Source organism: Periophthalmus magnuspinnatus, chromosome 22, assembly GCF_009829125.3.
Source record: "Periophthalmus magnuspinnatus isolate fPerMag1 chromosome 22, fPerMag1.2.pri, whole genome shotgun sequence".
NCBI classification, from domain to species: Eukaryota; Metazoa; Chordata; class Actinopteri; order Gobiiformes; family Gobiidae; genus Periophthalmus; species Periophthalmus magnuspinnatus.
In genome coordinates this window covers 8336498-8360812 of record NC_047147.1, presented here as the reverse complement: position 1 = coordinate 8360812, position 24315 = coordinate 8336498, and the positions used below count along the sequence as shown (strand labels likewise).

Below are 24315 nucleotides of genomic sequence, written 5' to 3'. Positions count from 1 at the left end.
TTAAATCAAAATAAAGTATTTAATATCATGTATATTACAAAGTAACAATGAGCTTTATCTAGAGACTACACAGATACAACACTTAACAATACAGCAGTAACTTGAGAACAACGTCATAGTTTTCTCTAAAAACAGAGAACATGGAACAAATCCAGTGAATGTTTCTGCATCACATTCAACTGCCTTTAATAACACTATGAGGTCAGTATGAGGAAATGTACCGTACATTCATAGATCTCATGAAGAGTCTTGAGTCCTTTTGTCGCACTTAATAAATGTTTTTAAGTGTCAAGCAGCTCAAATGTTTTTTTTCTCTTTTCTTTTCTGTACCGTAGTTTTAACCTGATCTAATTTCTATCCGAATCGTTTAAACCGTTCGTTCCTCAGATGTTTGGTACAACTGGCACAGCAGAAACTGGAGAAGTAGAGGTTGGAGCAGAGCCGGGCGTAAACGATCAGCTGACAGTTAGCGAGCTCTGGCTGGTCCACACAATCCAGAGGAACGTCATTATCTGAGAAAGAGATGTGGTACAGTGAGCAATAGAGTCATAAATACTGGGTCAAAATGTCACACGTATGTTATGTTATGTTTGTGTAAGGATGTTAAAAAAAACTCCCTCACCATGCGTTGTCTCCTTGATGACCCGGACCTCCGCAGTGGCGCTCACAGAGTAGATCCCGGTGAAGGCGTTACAGCTGTAGGTGCCTTCGTCTGAGGGCTTCACTCTGTTTATGACCAGGCTCCCATCAGACGAAACCAGGAGCCGACGGCCGTCCGGTCTCACTGGGACTCCATTTCTAGAAAAAAAACAAAAAAAACAAAAAATCGTTAATAATTAGAGGCAGTAAAAACAACATACGCTTTTACAAACCAAGAATAAAGAAGGTGGTGCAATTTTACTTAAAAGGCACACTATGTAACTTTTCTGTTGGGGAGTGCGGTACTTGCTTGTCTCCATGGAGATGTTATCGTTTTGTTTGGAAGGTTCCACAGTACTTAATTAAACTTATCTATCTTGCAATTATTCAATTGCAGCAGGTGATCTTTGGGCTAAAACAATGCTTATTGTGAGTGGGCTTGCCTCTTCACAGATCTAACTTGGCCTAGTGGCGCCATCTGCTTGTCTTGATGGACATAGACAAGTTCAACACTGGGCTAAGCAAAAACATCAAATCGTTTTTTTAATTAGCTCCAAATGAATGATGAACATTTATAAAGATGTTTTTAAAGATTAACCAAACACACAATAATTATCCAGGGTGATTTCATCATGTACTGAAGACCCAACTGTTCCATCTTTTTGTGGATTTACACAATAAAACAACAAATCTGTATACAGACTATTACTGAAAAATGAAATAAATCCATAGTTAGTACCTGGACCAGCGTATACTGACGTTGTCTCCGGACACCACACAGGGCAGAAGAGCTGTGCTGCCTTCAGACACTTCAATGTTGTTGGGGGCAGTGGTGATCTTCAAATCACCTGTGAGGGGGGGACAACTGGTCATTTGAAGGCCATTACTGACCTCTAGTGGTAACATGAAAGAACAACACGAGTGGGCAATACATCAACGTAAGGACAAGTGGATTCCTTAAACTATTTGTAATATTTATATAGCTATTTTATAAAATGTTGAAAACCTTGAGGAAGCAACTGCAGAACTACAGTTTAATACAATCAGAGACACTGGATGAAGAAAATGAGAAAACAACTGCCAGTGTTACTCCCATACAGCTGCTTCTCAGAACGGACTAAGTAGTAGTTCATTCATTCTGAAAGACTCTTCACTCACAGTTGAAAGTCGGGTAAAGGCCCTTAATTTGAACAGTTAATGAAATGAGTTGTACCTTGCACTCTAAGCTGTATCTGCCTCTGCTCCAGCTGCTGTGGACTGGACACGGTGCAGGTGTACAGACCAGCGTCCTCAGGCCTCAGGGGACCCACGATTAGAGTCCCATCAGACACATAAGTGAACCTGCAAAAGGAAACCACCACTGTACGATTAGAGTTGTTTTACATCTTTGTCAATGTTTCCCATTAACAAATTCAAGTTCCCTAGTTCCGGCTGGCCCTTTCACAGTCTATAACCAGGCAAAACTCCTAAAATAGTAACATAAAAACTACATTACAACTATAGTGGACAATTAATAAGTAGAAAACAGTGGTGGATCATAGTTTTCTGTCAGTGATTCGAAATTATGGGTATATGAATCTGATATATGTGATGTTATGTATATCCACAGTAAATAAAGCTCATTTTTTTCAAGATAGACAGAGTGCGTGGTGTTTTTTATGTATAAAATTACCTTGAGTCTGTGAGCGTGCGTCCGTCCTTGGTCCACTGAATACTGACCGACTGAAGTGCAGAAGGAGGCAGCACAGTGCAGGCCAGTCGAGCAGTTTGTCCTTCTCTCAGCTCCAGCAGAGACAAATCGCTCTGATCAATGCTGAATCTGTGAGAATAGACATTTGAGAGTATTTTTAAGGCCTGGAAACATTTATATCTGTGTGGTTAGAAGTATTCTTACTTTGGGGAGGGGCTGTCACTGGGCAGTGAGCTGGGATCCAGAGGAGCGGTTCCCTCTGAAAAAAGGCCACTTAAAGGTTCTATATTATGCAAAACTGATTCTTGTGAGGTTTAGGTCATGTTATAATGTTGTTACCTCATGAAAAACATACCTGGAGTTATGTTTTGTTTGAGTGACCCTTTATTATTAGTCTGTCTGCATCGCCAAACCTCTAAATGCTCTGTACCACCTTGTCATGTCGGTAGTTTTCAAGTTAACAGCTCCTTTTACCATCAGTTCAGTAGAGATTCTAGTGAAGGTGTATGGAGTTTAAAAACATTTATATACAGTAACCACGTGACATCACAAGGTGGAACAGAGTGTTTTCAGTCTGATAGAAGAAGTTGGCCTAAATATGCAGGGTTTTTTGTGTTAAACTGTGTGAATGGAATAAAACGTAACTCCAGGCGTGTTTGTGATGAGGAAACAACATTATAACATAGATCAGAAAATAACATAAAATGGGCCCTTTAATATTTATAAATAGCATCACATAAAACACTGTAACTAGTCTAGAAACAAGGTGTCCCAAACATGGATATGAGATCTTCAAAATCATATTCATATTACTGTCTACTTTTATCTGCTCTACTTCTTAGTTTAACTACACAACATGACTAGTTAATTTAGTATTTTTTATATGTAAATGTTAAGCAGCTTTCAGAAAGTAAAAAAAACAAAAAACATATAGTGTGACTGAACGTAGTTTTACCAGAGACAGACAGGTAAATGTAGCGGTGGTCTCGCTCCTGCTCCCTGGTGGCGACGCACAGGTACCACCCTTTGTCTGACTTCATTAAGGGCCCGGCCAACAGTGACCCATTGGGCTGCTGATGGTGTCTGTAAAGAGAAAGGTAATACACTAAAAAATAGCATGTGGAATTTGTTAGGCAGCACTGTGAAAAGGCTATGACACGATCAAACCATATGAATTTATAAAGAACAAACACCGTGGCGTTATTGGCAGACATGTATTATTATATTGATCATATTTGGGGAAAGCCCCTTAATTTAAACAGTTAATGAAATTAGTTTTATATAGATTCATTTAGTTCAATTTCACTGTCAGAAAACTAAGATCCAGCACTGTTGTGTACTTGTTAATTGTCCAGTATAATTGTAATTAGTAGTTATAGATGTATATTTTTCCATATATTAAACATAGCTTCATATTACTCTTTTAGGAGTTTTGCTAAGAGAAACTTAAAGCTTGGTTGTAGACTATGTAAGGCCCAGCTGGAAGTCAGGTGTAGTGGTCCACTAGACTTTTCTGGTACAATCCCTGCGCCACAGGTTCATATGAAGACACTTAAACCGCTTTGCCATTAGTATGAACGCCTCTGCCTCTGTGTGATATGGGTTAGCACATTGTGAGATATGATCTACTGCCCTTTACCATTTATTTATTTTTTAGTTATTGCTAAGTTTCTTTTGCCACATGCACTCTTAATATTATATCGGTTGGCCGTATATTGGGCCAATATTTGTACTTTTCAACGTATCAGCCTTAAATCTCTAGCAGAGGCCAATATTTTGTTTGAGTCGACCTGCTGTCTAAAGAATATGCATAAAAATGTATTTAGTTCAGTGCAAAAAGCTAACGGCACTAAACATGAGTGGTAAAAAAGGAGTGAGCGAGTTTGCAATAAATTTAAAATGCAAAATTTAGGGAAGATAATCAAAATCGGCCCTACATATCGGCAAAGCTTATTGTGAATCAGAGTGTATTAATCACTCTGGCAGCTTTCCGAATGTCTCTCCCCTCTCTACCCCATTTTCTGCAGTGACGTCTTATAATTAAAGCCTAAAATATCAAGAGCTCTACATATCAGCAGAGATGATCAGCCAATGGTTTCTCTGGATTCTAAAGGATAGGTATCGGCGTCAACCATGAAGAAAAAAAACAAAAACATATCAATCGATCTCTACCATATATTCTCTAAGTGTAAATCTACTGTGGTCTATGATAGAAACAGCTTGATTGCAAACCACAGACTAACCTGTTGGTGGACAGTGGGAGGCCGTCTCTCCTCCACTCCACAGAGACAGTGGACGAGGGCAGAGGGCTGACTCTACAGGGCAGTACCACCGTCTGCCCCACAAGAGCCTCCACCGTGTCTGGGTCAGATTTATCAATGCTCACGCCGCCAAGGGTCAAACTGTGAGGCCAAATAAAAGACATGGAGGGACAGGGAAGTTATAGAAGATAAAAGAGGAAATGGTAAGCACAGATTTGGAGAAAACGCCACCCACAGCCGGGTTTAGGCAAGGAAAAGGGAAGACTTTGTATCAAGAGAAATACATAAAATCATACAAATAACCCAAAGCAGACCTAATAATCTTAACAAGCTTTGAACAGAAAATTACACCAATCAGGCAAAAAATATCACTGGCTCATTGGTTCACATGTTTTTCTTGGACCACTACCCACCTCTGAAAACAAGGAACATGTGTTGGTCAATTGTTTGGAGCAACTTCAAGGATAAATTTTAAAAAATCATAGTAATTTCTAAACTTGCCTGATTGGTGATTCCCACACACCCAAGTAAAGAACCAACACTGAAACGTTTTCCAGTCTACAAAATGGCTGACAAAAGCTGAATATGACAAACAGTAACAGACAAACAAGGACAAAGGCATTAACCATCCCAGCACAACCTTTATTAGTTCACAGACAACAGTGAGGTAAAAAAGTGGGTGACAAAAGCAGACAAATAAACGTACATTGACAAACATATGCAAGTTCCAAGTATGTGGTACTTAAAGTGTCCATTTGTGAGGGTGGCTGTGAGGTGAAAAGTCCAAACTCAACAATAAAAAGGGTGCGAGGCAAGTGTGAAAGCGTGATTTGTGGAGCGACCAACACAAGAGTGATTTGACAAAGCAAGATTATACAAGCAATAGTTCTGCACAATAAGCTTATAAAAAGTGTACGCATTTCCAAGAGGTTGTGGTAGTGATGCTTTCCTCGTCTTATTTTTTAATTCAATATTTTAATCGGTAAAATACAGTTAGCCAGTCAATAGTTTAAGTGTTATTGTGCAGCCCTATCAAGCAACATGTAAATCATATACAAAACAGCAATACACACAGCATGTAGCAATTACTTCACTTTTACAAACACTGTATTTCCCCTCTCGTTTCATTTTTAAATTCAGCATTTTGAAGTGAATCTAGAGGTTTTGGTTCGAGCCAGTTCAAATGTGACAATCAGATATCTTAATTTGCAAAATATCGTCACAATAGTCAACCATTTCTTGTGGCAATAAGCACTTGACCTGTTAAGTCATACTGTATAAATATTAAGGTGTTTTGGTGAATATTTGGTCACATTCACGGCTTTCCTTCACGTAGAACAGATTTGACTCCTTTCATTTATTTCCCATGATCCTTTGCTCTTACCTGGCTGCAGGGCCGGTGTGTGCGGCAGCTGGGGCAGACGCAGCCTCGGGCGTGTGGCGTGGCCTCATGGCGAGACGAGCTCTGTGGGCGTGTGTGGCCGCATTTGTCCCGTACCTACCCCCGGGGGAGGAGCCGCTCTGCACCGTGAACACTCTGCCCATGCTGCGATCACGGGCACCTGCTCCAGCACCTGCCCCTCCAGAACGTGCAGGTGTGGAACTGCCTCTAGAGGGCTCTTCTCTGGGTGAAGCAGCTGGGGCAGGACCCTGTTGGCTGGGCGCAGGAGGTGGGCAGGCTCTCTGGCACTCCGCCCGGGTCATGAAGTTGTTGCTGTTTCCGTGGCAACTTCCAAACCAGAAGTGGAGGCATTTGGAGGTGATGACGTCGTAGTGGTAGCGGGGTGTCCAGCTCGAGCAGGAGCCAGCCGCACGGGGCAGGGAGCAGATGGAGCGCTCAACTGGAACAGGAGTAAAGTGTAAAGATTAGATTGTTGTGAATCAGAGTCCATCCATCACTCAGGCAGCTTTCCGAGTGTCTCTCCCCTCTCTCTACCCCATTTTCTGCTGTGATGTCATATGATTAAAGCCTAAAATATCAAGAGCGCAGCTGTTTGCTTCAATGGGGAACATACTTGATGGACATTTACTTTATATAAATTATAAATACGAATAAGAATAGGAACAATATTGTACATCTAAAACTAAAGCAGAAAATAGCAGAAAAACAGAGCTATGTCAGAATGTAGATTGTGTGTTTATGTAGTATGTTGAAGAGCACATACTATTGTTGGGTGGATCGGGGCATCCCTCTCCATTGGGTCCAGCTGCGATTGAAGTACGGTCAAAGCAGCACCCATAGGTGGTCAAACGGCACTGTCTGGCATTTTCAGTCGGGAGAGTGGGTGCCGCCTAGTGAGATGAAGGAGCAATCAATAATATGCTACAAATAGTATAATAGTTTTTTTAGATTTAAAAAAAACAAAAACGTGACTAAATACAGCACCTGGTGTAAACATTCTACCCCTGCGGTGACAGAGTGGGTTTCTTATTTATTTTTTGTGGGTTTTGTTCTATATGTTATTCTTTTACTTCATTTTTGTATTGTTTTTTTTAAATTATTAGTTCTTGTTCTATTAGTTTTCGGTTGTATTTGATAATTTGAAAATAATAAACATCTTGATTTTTAAAAAAGAGAGGTCATGTGTATATATAGTCTCATTTTCATAAAGTTTTAATTATCTTTACTGACTCTAACCTACTGCACCAATTATGGGCATTTGGTGGGGACAATAATGTGTTACTTGTACAGTGAAGACAGGAAGAGTAGGAGTCGAGCTGACCACTGTACAGATGTGCCAGTCAAATAGTAAACAGCAAAAACTGCCAATTATCTTCCAAACTGGGAACTATGGGAAAATATCCAGAGACATCATGTTCTGAGGCAGACCAAACAATGTTTTAGTTTAAAATAGTTCACTCGTTGTATGTTATGGTTTGTAATGTGCAGACGACTCCTACACATGTTCTTGTATCAGAGCCAGTCTGTGGCTTTAACGGATGAGTTTTGTGTGTTTTTCTTACAGTGGGCGATGGGGCCACATACTCCGAGCAGCCCTCTCTGTTTGGGCCCAAAGCTGTCGTCACTCCGTCCTGGCAGCATCCGTAACTGCAACACAAAGATACAGAACACTATGTACAAAACCATGGCAAAAATACAGAAAATCACTACTTTGACTTTGACTCTGGAGTCTTTTGTGCATCCAGTGAATGAGTTAAGTGCTTTCATTTGTACAGATATGTTGAGCTTGTAAGATCTGATTTATAATTTGAAGTTAATGCAATCAGAAGGACAAAAAGTTAAATAATGCACATAATCTGGCATGTTCAAAAGATAGAGTGATGAATGAAACCAGATCTGAAGGAGCGGTGCAAGAAACATAAATGTTCAAATCATTATTGTCAACTGTTAATCAATTCATTTCGTGTTAATGTTGCTGTTAATCAATGCATTAGTCTCATATTTACGTGTGACACAACCAAACATCACCTGGTCAGCGTGTTTACTTGGTTGTAAATGTGACGCCCAAACAAAAACTCAACTCACAAACAGGGCAAAACCCTTGTGTAGTGTAATCCCAGCTGCCCACCTGGTTTGGACACAGGACGCTGTAGTAGATGTTTGGATGCGTGGGCAGCCCAGTCCTTGTGGCCCGCCGGCAGAGGTACGGCCGTCAGGACAGCACCCGTAAAGTGATTGGCTGCAGTGAATGGCGGGGGCGGAGCTATGAGGGTCGTCCACTGTGTTGGTTGTGTTTGTGAGGTCTGTATATCGAGCTACAAGATCAAAATAATGAATATGATAGATATTATTATATGCAATATTTAGGACAATTTACTCAATATTTCAACATTTCAGTATAATTAGCCAGACAGTTCCATAGACAAAGGTATTAAAGTCATCTGAAATAGCTTTTAAGGATGGGTATTGAAAGTGGAACTAAACTTGGACAAAAGCGAGACTAAACCAGGAGAAGAGTAGGACCAGATAAAGTCTACACCAGGATGAAATTGGGCTCAAACCAGTTAAAGCTAAAGGTTAAAGTTTAAATTCAGGTTAGATCTGCTTTCTCACTATAATGTCCATAGTTACTCACCAAGACAAAACATGTAGTACCACTTATACGCAAACTAAACTAAACTTGCCAGAAATTGTACTGTCAGTGCTGTAACACACCTCAGTGGTTCCAAAACATTTTAATCAGGCTGACAGCAGCAGTGGACCCCAGAAAACACGTTGGATAATTAGAGCGAGGACACAACGGGGAGGGGCTGCTCAGAGGGGCAAAGTGACTGGGTTACATAAGATATTGCCCCTAATTTCAAAAGTTAGTTGGCTTAAAACGTGTTTGTTGTTTTTGTAGTGGAACATCTCTCATGTATAATATCTACAAGTCAACATAACCTTGCATTCAGGCAAAAGGTGATCGCATAGAAAAAGGAGGTAACAGATTAAAAGAAATTATTCCAAGTTTATAGGCAACAGAGGAGTAAGCAAATGAGATCACTTCACATAAGTTAACCCACCTGTTGATTCTGGGACATAAGGCTGGAAGCCTGTCTGTGTGCTGTCGTGTCCACGTGGGTCCTGAATACTGGGGACACCTATAAGAAGATATTATTAGATATTATTAGAACTCTGAAAAGTCTCCATTGTCCAAAAAGTACAGATTTAACTATCTGCACTTACTCTGTGGGCTGTAGCAGGGCTGGGTGTTACAGCGCTCCACTGTGGCAGGTTTGGGCTGTGCACTGCACTGACCTACTGGATACAGGTGTCTCTCCCGGTCTGAGCAGATCACCTGACGCTCCCGGGATCCTGAACCACAACTCCTTGAGCACTGTAACAAATAAAATACATGTCTGTGTAATCCCTCAGTTATCCAGGTGGGTTCCATGTTTCTGCTTATTACTATAACGTCTTCTTGTTTGAAAACTGGTACTGGTAATTACCCAAAGGAATCAGTTTATGTCAAGTGTATAACCTGCACCCAAGTGTGAGGCAAAAATATTTTCCAAACACACAAAAGAAGAAACAAAATTTGCAGGAAGGAGTTGGATAACGAATTCCACTAGTTAGAAGTTATAAACTATCACACTGACAACACATCACCTTTCTAAATTCTAAAGTAAATGCAATTAAAACTTTTTCTTCCAGCCTTGAGTTCTATATAAAAGACAGAGCTCATTCTATATCAAACACAGTGATAAACTCTCAGGTTACAAATGTGTAATCTCCTATTACACATTTGTCAGTGTTTTGAGTCTTCTCACCAGGGTCCATGCGCCGACGTGCCAGCTGACCTCCCGGGCACAGGGGGCGCCCTCACAGGCTCTGATGGAGGGGGGCCGCAGCAGTGTGGCACAGGCCGTCTCCTCCAGCCTCACGCCCCCAGACCCAACACAGGTCACATCCCGTGTCTGCTCTCCAGACCCACAGGTCGCAGAGCACTGGAGAAACAATAAGATTAGAATCAAATCCACTGTAGGGGTCTGCAGTGGCGTGAAAGCAAGTTTAAGGGTTCAATAACAGATTAAAATGTCTATTACAACTTAAAGTACTTTACCTTTCCTTCTTCAATAGGATTTGTTCTAAAATTTGAGATATTTCTGCTCAATCTAATCTAATTTGTTCTTTGAAAGCACTAATGAACATAAAACATTTACTACTACACATATTTAGTTCATGTAGCACTAATAGACTTTTCTCCACTTACAGGACTCCACCTGGTTGTGCGGTACTGGGCACACTGTTGCATGTTGCAGGTTTGCATTGTAGGGGGCGCTTCTGAGTAAGCAGCACACACAGCATCCTCTACTACACGGGGTCCAGATGCATCGTGGGTAATACACTGCACTGTCCGCACCTGGGACCCGCCGCCACAGGTGACCGAGCAGGTGTTCCACTCACCGGTCTTCCAGCTGATAAACCAGAGAAGGGAAAAATAAGCAAGATTATTACAATTATAGAACATTAAAAGTGCATTATGTCGCTTTTCTGGTTTTCTTCATGGAGATGTTATTGCTTTGTCTGAAATGTTTTGCAATGTGGTACTAAACATATCCATCCCCACTGAGATAAAGGACAAGTTAAAAAGTGACCCCACTCAAAGTAAGAAGAATGCATGTTTTTAAGGTAATTTTGAGCAATAAAAACAAGAGTAATTTAATAAATGCAAAATAGATACATTTAATGGCATAAAAATGTCTCCAAAGGATAAACATTTGGCTACATATTTTAAGACTAAATAAAACTGCTAGTATCATGAGGTACCATATGATTTCACAAGAAAGGGTATTAAAGCCACTACAGCTAGCTACGAGGGAACTACTGTGAGGCACGTGTTGGTTAAAGACAATTAAGTTAACATCACATTCATTTATTGTTTTTTTGCTAATAAGACAATGATTTGATGAAGATTTTGTGTTTCTGTGATTGAGTGAAAGTAGTATTGCCTAGATTTAATGACAAACTAGTGTTTGTCTTCTAGTGTTAGAAGTGGTGCTACTCTAGGACTGGATTTGACTACAGTTACCTGAATACAAGTGTTCTGCACTTTTTTGTCCACAACTTTGGTGGATAGAGGTACGCCACCCTTTTAAAACAGTCAATACACAACAGTTCATTTAAAACCTGCATCTTTATAAAAAAAACATTGACTCACTGCTCAGATTTTAGCCATCTTCATACACCACCACCGGACACGGTGCGGAGAATGCCAGCAGGATCAAGTCCCGACAATTTCATTCACACAAGCCGCCAGAACAGGCTATTTGGCATATATGGATCAGACACCTGAGTAAATGAGCCACGTGGGGTGGAGGCAAAAATGCCAAAGCTCTGCACAACAACAGCAGCTCCCACAGATACAAGATAGATCCAGGTATCAGATGGATGAGGTTGCTATTGATTTGAGACTTTTGATGCACCAAACTGTGCAAAGTGAAAACTATCAATGAAGACAGAAGAGAATACGATCTCATCACGTGCTGCACACACAGGCTTCTGCGTTAAAAGAAGGTAGTCTTCTATTTTGTGGGAAGGAACAGTCCATGTGGACCTGACCCAGTGGGATTTGTTTGTGTTTTTGCCTTAATACATGAATGTGAGGCAGAGAAAATGCTGACCCTCTTATTTATCATGACAAGGAAGTTTGCAGTCTGCCCTGCATGCTGCAACACTTGTGAGGCTAAACTCAGGCTACAAACTTTAGCCTGAGTTTTCCCACACGTCTCACCATGCATCTGCTGATGCAGAGTGATTTGGCACTGGAAGACACTGAGCGTGTGGGGCCTAAAGACTTGGGCGTGGGGCTTAGAGGCTATACCTAGGGCTTACACATTCATAATCAGTGCTGTGTAAAGTTGATGATAAAAAGAAAGTTCCATAATTTGGAGAAACTGCAGCTAGTTTAATGATAGGTATGTTAAATTGAATCACGTGTTCCCTCACATGCCGTGTTCACAGCATTACACACTGTTCACTATATATCTGTATCACGCCATCAGCTCCAGGGTAGTGATCTGTGCACTTGTTTGTCAGGAGTCATCTTTGTTGTCTTTGTCTCTTTGTATCTTTGTATGTGCGCCCTGCACTGACACGCCTGAACTGACTAGCGCACATTGTGCACACCACGGTTAAGTGTCGTCCGGAGCTGGTGCACGCATTCACACAAACGGCCATCAGGGTAATATCTGTAGAAGAGCCGTGTGGAATTATGTGTGTGAAAATGGCTCTAGTAACAATTTATTCCTACCTGTGGACTTGTGGGCACTCCTGGGGGTTGCACGTTCTATTGCTCTGTGGCCGAGACAAAGAGGCACAAAGGTAGTCGGGGTACGCCTCTTGATCAATGGTGCAAAAGACTGAACGGGTCTGGTATCCTGGGAAACATATATAACATTGAACATAAGAAAAACAACTGCGACTAATACTGGTTAAATACACTGTTAAATGATCAGACCTGATCCACACTCTTTGCTGCAGGTCGACCAGGACCCAAAACTCCAGTAATATCCCTGAGTGGAGCGTCCTATGGGAAGGTAAAACTCATAGTCTACTCCCTGGTTTGGCTCTTGGCTAATCAACTAAAATAAAAATAAAAAACACACAGATCATGAACACATTTATAAAACAATTTACAAGCACATAGTTGTATAAATCCTACAGTAAATACCTCAACCACTAGGGGCTCAGTGGTGGGCCCCCGACCAATAATAGTTTCTGGGACATTGTCGCCCTCAGCACCTCTCTGGTAGTACAGCACGGTCCCAGCAATGGGTGTGGCTCTGGAAAACTCAATTACCCAGTGTCCATTGAGGTAGTATTCACCCCTCAGGTTCTTGATAGCTGAAGAGAGAAGTATTGGCAGATATTTACTTTTACTGTATGTAGTAAGTATAAAACTGCATCACACATTGGACAAGCTTTGGACTAACTCAAAAGGTACAGTATTATCAAGCTATTTTTGTTTGTTTTATCTATTCATATATTAATGTGAAATGAATAAATTACTGTACCCATTTGTACTAGTGAGTAAATAAATAAATACATATGGTACATAGATACATACATAAAGTTAAGAAACTCTCACCCAGATAGTTACGAGTGGCCACTGATTCTCTTATGCTGATGGTGGTTGCTCCAACAGGAATAACAAACATCTGGTTGTAGCCTAAAATCAAATAAAAAGAAAGTTAAGAAAAACACAGACTTTAGAGGGGAGAAAATTTATAGCAGAAGTAGTAAAAAAAAGAAAAGAAAAGTGGTACCATTGGGCAGGCTCCGTGTGGAGAAAGTGCTTTTGACTTGGCGACAGGTTTGGCCGTTGCCCCCACACTGCAGGCAGGGGTCCTCCTGCTGAGAAGACTCCAGCATGTTGTCACAACCAAGCCTCTGAAAATAAAAACCAGTCCAATACTATGGTCAGAAATGATTTATTGTGGTGAACAATAGAACAAAGGAAAGGCTAAAACCCACCAAAATAAAATGAGGAAATATAAAAATGTCATAATACAATGAGAGCCAAACCACAAGAGATTAAATTTGATGTTGCGAAAAGCCAAAGTGTCTGGGAACATCACCAACTACAAAACCAGGAACCTAAATATTGGATCGGAGACAGAGGTCTTTAAATCAGGCCTGAACCAGCAGCTGTGTGCACAACAGGAGAAAGTCCACAGGTCACATTATCAGCACATGGGACCATAATGAGAGGAGAAGAGCTGTTAAATTATTAAGAGATCCTGCTATGCTATTCAATTTAGATGCACTGAAGATTTTTATACAGCTCAAAGTCTCTCCAGCCCAAGGCCAGTCACATAGACACAACAACTATATAAGAGTTTAAAGAAACACTGCATATTCAGTTATTTCTCACACCAAGATGTTTGATGAGCTTATAATGACAGAGGATGTTAAACTTGCAGTAAAATGGATCTGAGGGCCGCATATTTTGGACACCTCTGTTCCAGGTACAAGTAGATCAATCACATCACCATGGAGACCAGTGGGTGAAGGATGCTCCATCAGAAAAGTTCATAGAGGACTTTTAATAACTATTTCCCACATTCATTAAAGGTATCCTACGGAACTTTTCTGGTGGGGGTCTGGCACCTGTTTGTCCCTATGAAGATCTTATTGCTTAGTCTGATATATTCACTGTTATGGCTTTTAACCTTTAACTATTTATTTAGTTTAAGGTCTGGCCAGGGCTCATTCTCCACTCCATAGATCTGACCTGTAACATTTCGCATCACATACTAGGTTTATGGCATATTATGGAACAATCTAAGCAAAGAAATAGCATTTCTGTGGAGCAGGTGGTGGGTACAAAGTAATTTACAACTTGATAATAAAGTGCACAGACTACATGATGCTATTTTACAGTCTGTGTGCGTCCTATAAGATTTTAAGGAGGTGTCTTTAAAGGATTCACTCATTTTGCAACATGCACTTATCCAGTTTACACACTTCTGTTTCCCTCGGGAGGCTCACAAACACTACATGACATCTGAGTTATTAGACAGTAAAAGTGTGTAAAAACAGAGGGGTATTTCTGCAGGGAGGTATAGAGGACAAGTTCAGACTGACAATACATAGAGATTTAAGGCTGTAACATATACTCTAGAAGGCAGGTACCTATAAACGTGCTTTATTTGCATATTTGAGCATTGCAATGGAAACAGGAGACAATAAAGAAAATTCCATATTTTATTTTTATGTTCAGTAATTGCTTGAGGTGGTATAATCTTGAAAAGAACAGTAAGTAGCGACGAGGAGGACATAATAGCAGATATATTGATGCTACAGAAGGAGTTAGAAATGTATCTTTGCTCTATAACCTCATTCAATACCAGTTAATTTCTAAGGTTTAAATGATACTTAATAATAAAATAATCTATAATGTTACAGTGAGGTGTGAAGTTTTTGTGTATTTTAGATTATTACCTTGCAGACTCCGCCCACACAGATATCTTTGCGTCCCGGGTGGCAGGGTGTCCCATCCACCACTGCACTGCGATGGCGGTAATAAAAGTTCTCTCCTCGAGGCATACAGTTCAGCTCACATGGGTTCTCAGCTGTCACAAACAAAAACATAAATTATAAACCCACATAATAGTATTTATTGTATCATTGTAGTATTATATGTATTGCTGTTTTGTGTTATTGGTGCTAAGAGACAGACCTCCATAATAAGGCAGCCACTTGTAACGTTTGCCCTGGAAGTCTGTGCCGTCGAACTGGGAGCACTGCTCTTCGCGGAAATCCTTGGAGCCCTCGGGACAGTCCTGAGACAGTTAAACAATGTAAAATGTCAATTATTTTTGTGGCAATAGTAGACACCCAAAACACAAACTCTAAATCCAAAACCTCTACCCAACTACGTAAACTTCTGCTTCTTAATATTCATTCTTGAGAGCTGAATGATACCTGAATGTTACAGGAGCGATACGACTTCTCAGGTCCGACACAGTTGTGACCTCCATCAGTTCTAGTTTGATAAAAAAAAAAAAGGGGAAAAAAAGAAAGATAACTGATTAACCTCCTACTCCCTGAAAACAGGAAGCTAAAGCTGCACTGTGACATATGCCTCAAATCAGAATCTATAAAAGTTATGAATGATAAAAATGTGTTGGTTTGGAAATCATTATTATACAATACAAGCTTTACATTATAATACCAAAGGATATTTGTTTAATCCTCCTCCAATTAAGGGTATGAAACAGTGTGCATGTGTATTAAAAGTGCATTTGAAATAAAACTAAACAAATATACACGTTTCTACATAGTAAAACCAGCAGACAGTTTGCTTTGACAACCACACAAACATACCAAAACATTATATTGGAATAATCCATGCACTACTGGTCTACTAATCTCCTCACTTGAAAGTATAGACAAACACTGGTCTAAACATATATCTGTCATTGTAAAGATTATCCAGTGCTCTTTATGTGCGCCCTGTGAAGCTTCTGGCCTAAATCTTACGCAAACAACAGCTCATCCTGAAGTGAGACAGAGATTTTCTGTTTTGCCGCCTTTCCTTCCAGTCATCCTGAAAACTCATGGTTAAGTCACCTCCCAAAGTACCTGCCCTTAAGCCCCAAAAACATAACACGCTCTTGTCAAAACGCCAAAAGTCAATTATAAAACATGTCTGTACAGATGTGGACACCTCTAAGAACAAATCAATACAGCTAAATATGTAGGATAAATCTGAGGTCATCGTTTGGAAATAATTTTGAAGTAAAATGGAAATTCCCCAAGATACATACAATTACACTGTAACTCCACATCAGTCTGATTACAGTAGTTAGAGGTGTGATTCAGACAAGATATAATAGCGTTTATTTAGTGAAAGATGCAAAAGGCAGGGCACTGTTGACTCAGCTGACGAGTGGTTCAAAACAAGTCTACGGTTATACAACATACAGTATTTATACGGCTGCGTAATATATATGAATGTGATATATCAACACTGAATCGAAACGTGAAGTGTTGCAGTTATGAAATCGCAAAAATTGATTCTTTAGGGAATACAATGTCCTCTGTAAACAACAAAGTATGCTGCGATTGTAGAAAGCTTGTAACCCTGTACTGTTATGAAATGCATAACGACGTTGTATTAGTTTAGCAGTTAAGATTTCAAAAGTTAATGCTTCCGGGCATGTTAAAAATCTGCTTTATAAACTGAATCCTGGTTTGAATCTAATCGCCATTGAAAATTCCAAATAGATTATTCTCAAAACTTGTGCAACCCAAGTATTTCGATATATTTCTTATAGGTTTTCTTGCTTAAAACTAGAATGAATTACAGATAGAAGACTAAAAGAGCAGGGCACATAGTTTGAAATACGCCTGTAGTTTAAGCACAAATCAATGAAGGTAGGCAGATAGTTGTTCTGACATGAAAAAAAATATTTCATTAGATGCTTTGCCCAGTGCCTACATGTCCTATAGACGTAAAATTTGTTTTCATCAAATATTTGGACATATTACTAAGGAACATTGACCACAAATAACCCCAGGTCTGTCAATCAAAGGTACTGTGGGGAATTTGTCATCAGAGTTAATAAGTAAAATATTATTGTTAAGATAATCGAAGTAATAATTATACAGTTTATGGTCAAATAAATGCAGTTTGCTTCAAGTTGGACAATTTCTTTGAACTACAAGAGTCAGATATCTTCAACTAAACCTCAGCCAAAGGGTTACACCCAAAATCCCCTTTCAAGTTAAAAGGTTTACTCCCTTAAACGTACGACTTTGAAGCATGATGTTTTGTGAAATGGATAACGGGCAGCTCATTTTATCCAGTGAAGAAAGAACGTATGGAGACATCTCTATTCAGTGTGTTGTACTGTTCTAATACTATTTAATGAAGCATCAGCAAAAAATAACTGAGGGTTGTAAATATTTGGATATAAACCGTACAAAGGACATTCGTTTATTTCGTGTGAGAGAAGAGAGTACATGTGGTAAGGTTAGATGGGGACAGTCGGCTGTGTTGCTGTGGAAACATGAAAACAATCTACAAACCATTCATTTCACTAACAGTCTTTTATATTAAATTCATATTTTCACTTCCCGGTTGGACATAAACAAGCACTATCCCTCCAAACAAAGTAATAATTAGAAAAACAATGCACTTAACCCATCTGTTTTCAATTCCCCTTTCTCTAAATAACACAATCTTCTTGGAACTTACACTCAAAAATGTATTATTTTAGTTCTTCATGAAACCAAAACTGTCCAGACCTGTGCGTGATGCAGCGCCTGGTCCTCATGGTGACTCCACTGCCACAGGTCCGACTGCACTCTCCAAAAGGACCCCAGGCATCCCACGAGTCCCCACCAGGACCCTGCACATGGAATACAGCTTTAAAATACAGCCATCTCAACCAGAATGTGTTGTAAAGAAGAAAGACGTTTTGGTTTAGTGATATAGAATAGTGATTCCCAATCTAGGGGTCCACAGGGGGTCCCCAATGGTAAAACTGGGGTAGGCAGGATGACAACTAAGTAAGATGGAGCAAAAACATGGAGGAACTTCAGAAACTGGGCAGTAATAAAAGTGTAATGGTTTAATTTGATCAATAATAATCCTTACACTATTATCACTATTATCATCATTATCAATCATAAATATATAGACCCCAGACTTAGAACTAAACCAGAGATCTTCTAGTTCTAGGTGTACATGTTTTATCAACTGGTGCAGGTTGGCAGCCGTCAGTCTACCTCTGGGCAGCTCGTGACTAGTACGGGTAATGAGTTTGGAGTGAGTGAATGATGCAATGTAAAGCCCTGTGGCTGCAAGTCCAACACTATCTAGTTTTTGTATCAGTAAAGTATCTAGTATCTGGGCTTTAATTTTTTCTGACAACTCTACTTGGAGGCAATAGATAATATTTCACATGTTTGTGGTTGTGTGGAGATTCACCGAGTAAACTGGGGCCAGGAGCAGCTGTAGAGCCACCAAAGGCAAGAGCATCTTCATTATTCCCTGGAAGAGAAAAAACAGACACTCAGAGTTAGTCACTGTGACTAATGAGCAGCTAGACATTAGGCAACTTTTACATAAACATGTCAGGACAACACTAAAGGAAGCCGTCATGGAGCTTTGACACGAAACACCATTGACCAGAGGGTCTCCAGAGTTCACCACGACACGCTTGACTTCTGGTCCCACTGAACAATACAATATTACACAACCCAATAACAGAGATGTTTTAAGAATTGTTTTAGAGACAATTATCTAGCACTGATTGCTTCCCTGAGTGTAGCCAAGTTCATAAATGTGTTGAATTGGAGGATGTAAAAGTGATTTAGGAGTAGATTTAAAAATGTGTAAGCACTGTAAAACTAAGCATTTGCTAGTGGTCTGTGGTTTGGTTCGGAGCCACCGCAACCAGTTGCTACTGTGCAGAAGCAACACAAGAGGAGGAGAGTGAGTGAGATGTTACTTCAAAATACTATTACTCAAGCTGAAGTAATTATAATCAACAAGATCATTAAAAATATGGAAACTGGCAAATATGGCAGTTATGTGGATATGAGAGATGGCAGCCATTTTTGTGCCTATATTAAAAATTCTATAATCATTTAAGCACTAATAAGCTTTTTTTCTTTTTAAAATCTAAATTAATTAATCACATTTTTACTCTAAGCAAAATCACCACAGATCTGACCTGTATCTTAGCCTCTTGTGCCATAACCTGCTAGTTTCCATGCAGATAGATATATTTAATGCTATACTGTGGAACACTCCAGACAAATACATAATATCTAACTGGAGACAAGTAAGTGACACACCATCCACCAGAGTAACACCGCACATCTTTAAAAGTCAAATTTCTTCTCACTTATCACATGAAGTGGCTTTTTTTCCTGTGAGAAAACATAAATCTTTCAACCTTTGACCTTGACCAGCAAAGACAGTCGCCCTGCAGCCACTACCACGACTAAACGCCTCAATATTACATGTATACAACCTTTTGTAAGTGCAACGAGAGTATTATCTTGTATTAAGTGTAACGGCGGTTCGTACATGTATAGCTTTAGCATAATAAAACTCAAATTCTGTAGTTCAGATTAGATTTCATTTGGCCTCTACAGAGTAAATTGTCATAATATATTGTACACAGTAAACCAATACGTTCTACTCATAATACAGCCCTTAATCTGACAGAAATATAGGGCTGCATTAGTAAAAGATCTATTCCAGGGAAAGGGGAAAAGCCAGAAGGAACAAAAACTGAAACTACACAAACTTTTTATAGCCTACAGCATTACTAAACTTTAACCTAACACACACACCAGAAGAGTACCAGATTATATCCATCTCTTCACTTGAACAACTTAGACTATAACAACTCTACAAACAACTCTACCAATATGAATACATTGAACTGGCTGGTCATTGAGTCACAGTAAACTATATAAAGGCTCAAGTTCCTGTAATGCGTTGCACCTCACACCCTCATCATCACAGCCCGGGGTGATTACAGTCATTTAATTCAGTCCGATTAACAATTACAAGTCAGTCAGCACAATACATGCACTGTCTTGTGAGAATAGTCTGATGCTGAACTCACTCACAACACTGAACCATGTGCTCGCTCAAGGTTGGAATTTGTCAAAATGTGGAGATAAGCCAGTCCTCAGAAGCTCCACAGCTGGATTCTCTAAAAATAATAGGCTTTTATCAAACACTTGGGTAGTGAATGAACTTAAATTGTGTTGATTACTACATAACAATATCTCAAACAGTTGTAATGATGTCAAATACTGAACAGGCATATAGACTAAAACACCAAAAGGACGTTTTTAAGGGCTTAATTAAACTACCCTTTGGTGTTTGGTGGTTAATTTCTTGTTTGTTTGTTTGTTTTATATTTTCAGTTCAATAGAAAATACAGTACCCTACTAGTATTTCTTGAAAAAACAAATCAATTCTTCCAGTGCTTGCCCTAGTCTCACTCTCAAAATCAAAATCAAAACAGATCTGGGATGCTTCTTTGACTTTGAATGACTTGTACCAGAATGTGTGCGTAAAATCTACACATCTGACTGAACAATACCACTGTAAAACTTTGCAGACATGAGTTTCTAGTTGAATTGTGTGACTTACTGTGTTGCAGAGGTGCAGGATGCGGGCTCGTGGCCGCTGTAGTGACGCTCCTCTCTCTCAGTGAGCGCAGCGGAGTTGTGTCCTGAGTTTGATCTTCCAGGTGAAATAACTCGCAGCCAAAGCTCGTCCAGGATTTATACGCCGGGAGGTTTCTGAATGAACAATAGTTGTATCTGTGTCTCGCGTCCAAACGGAAAACGGCGCACGAGAGAGAAAGTCCCGACTCCCGGGGGACACAGCCTCCCCCTGTGCGTCATCACTGCGCTTTTAACCCGCGAGCGCTCCAATCAGGACAGAACCCCTCCTCTGGGACTGTTTACATGCACTCTGTCATTTAACATAGTAAAAATAACACTTAATGAGCGTGTTCGTTTGTTGTATGATCGCCACATTTATCCTTGAAGGGGAAACTTTAGTCCCACTTCGCTCTGACCAAACTTGTTATTTGTGAGCACGTGATTCTGGGATAACCATTCAAAAAAGAGTACTCCCTTCAAAGCTTGAGGTAACGTGGAAAGGCTATAATTTAAAGCTGCAAATCAGTGCCAAATGTCGAGGCTTTAAAAAAAAAATGCCCTGATGATTATGAATGAACATGGGATTATACCAGGGTCTGGCCTGAGCAGGAGGCTCATGGAGGAGCAGCTACAGGATGTTGTGTGTTCAGTTCACTGTGATTTCTTCATGTGACTGCATAAAGATGATTTAGCCCTTGCTCCATCAATAGCAGATGTGTTGTAAGGACAGCCATGACAAAAAGATGAAAAAAGCCTAGAAATGTGTGTCTTTTTCAGATGTCATTTTACATTAAGCTTAATATTTTCACTGACTTACTTCATGTAGTGTTTCCAAACTGTGGTGCACGTTCTCCTTCAGGTGGTACATGGATTTCCCTGCAGACCTAATATTTGCTGAATTTTGAGTCAGTTTATTCATATTTTTTACATTTTTACATTAAGTCCCTGTTTAGAACTAGTATAACTGTGTAGTCGATTTTAGATTTGATTTAGCCTGAGTTAAAATCTTCAGAGGTTCTGTTTTAGACCTGGTGTAATCCTGTTATAGTCCTGTTATAGACCTGGTGTGGTCCTGTTATAGTCCTGTTATAGACCTGGTGTAGTCCTGTTTTAGACCTGGTGTAGTCCTGTTATAGTCCTGTTTTAGACCTGGTGTAGTCCTGTTATAGTCCTGTTATAGACCTGGTGTGGTCCTGTTATAGTCCTGTTATAGACCTGGTGTGGTCCTGTTATAGTCCTGTTATAGACCTGGTGTAGTCCTGTTTTAGTCCTGTTTTAGATCTGGTGTAGTCCTGTTATAGTCCTGTTATAGACCTGGTGTAGTCCTGTTTTAGACCTGGTGTAGTCCTGTTATAGTCCTGTTTTAGACCTGGTGTAGTCCTGTTATAGTCCTGTTATAGACCTGGTGTGGTCCTGTTATAGTCCTGTTATAGACCTGGTGTAGTCCTGTTTTAGTCCTGTTTTAGATCTGGTGTAGTCCTGTTATAGTCCTGTTTTAGACCTGGTGTAGTCCTGTTATAGTCCTGTTTTAGACCTGGTGTAGTCCTGTTATAGTCCTGTTTTAGACCTGGTGTAGTCCTGTTATAGTCCTGTTTTAGATCTGGTGTAGTCCTGTTATAGTCTTGTTTTAGACCTGGTGTGGATCTGATTGCACTCGGAAGACACAATATTCTCTTGGTGGTCTACAGCTATAAGCCCTACAGATCATAAAATAAGATTCTGTTTCTTTTTCCATAAAGCTATTCCAATACAGTAAAACTATAGTCATGTTTAGATAATAATAGTTTTGAAGCCATTTATCTACAGAGTTGAAATGTGAGGGTTGGTGCTTCTTCTCGCCCTGTATGATTACAGCGTCTAAATCTGCCTGATCTGAATTTATGCCTTCCACTTAAACACATATGACAGTTGTGTGTTTTTCTGAACATGTTAAAATCCCTTGAAACTCTACAGAAAAGTGAATATTTTGGGTTTTAAAGGAGAAACCTCAAAGCCACTCTGACAGCTAAGTTTAACCATACACAGCCCCTCCTGTGTCATGATCACTTTGGGAGGTGAGGTTCCTCCAAAGTATGAAGAGCTGCAAAAAAAAGTTAAAATACGGTACGTTTTTAGATGTTGAGTAACTTTCATTGGAGCAGTTAAAATGTTGTGGACCATTAAAACAGTGTGTTTCCTTCATGCTTTCACGCCTCCAAAACTCGATTTAGCCACACATTTTGTATTTCTGGTTACAATTAGAGCTATTATAGTGTTTAAGCCAAGGCAAACTGTTTCTATTTGCAGCTCAACTGAAGGTGGGTGATGTCGTGTAACGTTAAAGTCAAAATGGCTGTTTAGAAGTCGTCGTGCAAAATGACAAAAAGGAAAGAGTTGATCAATAATTTAAAGAACATAAATAGTTTTGTGCATAGTATGAAGTGAAAGATACAACTTGTAACTTTTCTGATGGACGATATGCCTTCAGCTTGTCTAGAAATGCTGTTGTTTTGCCTGGAATGTTCCACAATATGGCATTAAACTTGTATCTCTTTGATTTAATTTCAAGTCCAAGCGTAAATTGTGGTTCTTTACGCCAAGTTTGTGTAACCAGAATACACAAGTTCAAGTTATAAGTTATTATTGTTTAAATTAATTTGTTGCAAAATACACAAAGTCAAATTTTTCTTTCCCAAAACTCAAAAAACGCAGCACTGTTTTTGCTTTTAGTGCTATTCACAACTAGACTGGGAGCCCATAGCTGTCTCAATAATTCTACCCAGAGCAATCGATCAGTACAAAATCCTCAGAGCACAACGGCGGGTAAAAGAAGTTTGACATTTTAACCCAAGTGTCAAGTTGAAGTACCACTTATGCTCAATGGACCATCACGTTTAGTTCATTTGGTCTGGATCTGAATCAAATACTTATAAAGAAGCAGGGCTCTAATGCGTGACTCCTGAAATAAACACGTCACATCTCCCACTGTGCTATTGAAAAGTAAAAAGGCCAATATCTGAAAACATATTATTAAAGGATCCATATTACGATCGATGTTATAATGTTATTTCCTCATCACAGACATACCTAGAGTTTGCTTTTTGTGTTTTTTTTCACACATTTAACACACAAATCCAGCTGTGGAATCGCCCATCTCTACTAAACGAAAGGTAAAAAGTCACTGTTAACTTGTAAGCTACCACTTTATGACATCACAACGTGGAGCAGAGCGTTTTGAGCTTTGGAGATTATAATAAAGAGCTACTCAAATGTGTAAATGGAACAAAACACAACTCCAAGTATGGTTTTGAGGAGGTAACAACATTATAACATGACACAAAGCTCACAAGAGTCAATTTTGTGTAATATAAAACCTTTAAAGTGGATTCAGATTGTAGTGTGTGACTGGAAAAAGGGGAAGATCTATGTGCTATTAGGTCTTACAATTAAATTTTATGAAATCTGCAAAGGAAAGGATCGAATTCATTATAACTTGGTTGAACTTGAGTGTATGAACTGTTCACTTTCACCAAATAATGCAGTAATTATCGACAAGATGGTAAATACTGAAATCAGATCTAAACGAGCTATAGTTGCTTTCGGCAGTGACGCACATAAACGATACTTGTAGAGAATTGAAATATCCCTTCTTG

General features: G+C 39.7%; 1 protein-coding gene across 1 annotated transcript; it reads right to left on the bottom strand.

Moving 5' to 3' along the window:
- paplna (papilin a, proteoglycan-like sulfated glycoprotein) lies at positions 1-20899 on the bottom strand. The gene is made up of 27 exons (XM_033987919.2): positions 20667-20899; positions 18477-18539; positions 17792-17895; positions 15464-15524; positions 15219-15321; positions 14981-15111; positions 13303-13426; positions 13125-13205; positions 12708-12880; positions 12495-12618; positions 12288-12414; positions 10248-10452; positions 9805-9981; positions 9221-9371; positions 9058-9135; positions 8121-8307; positions 7555-7639; positions 6756-6882; positions 5975-6431; positions 4573-4731; positions 3285-3412; positions 2534-2588; positions 2312-2458; positions 1853-1980; positions 1379-1487; positions 623-798; positions 1-512 (listed from the first exon to the last, which is right to left on the bottom strand). Exons 2-27 carry the CDS (start codon positions 18531-18533, stop codon positions 355-357), a joined length of 3612 nt encoding a protein of 1203 aa, XP_033843810.1. The 5' UTR covers positions 18534-18539; positions 20667-20899; the 3' UTR covers positions 1-354.
- Between the last annotated feature and the right edge of the window lie 3416 nt (positions 20900-24315).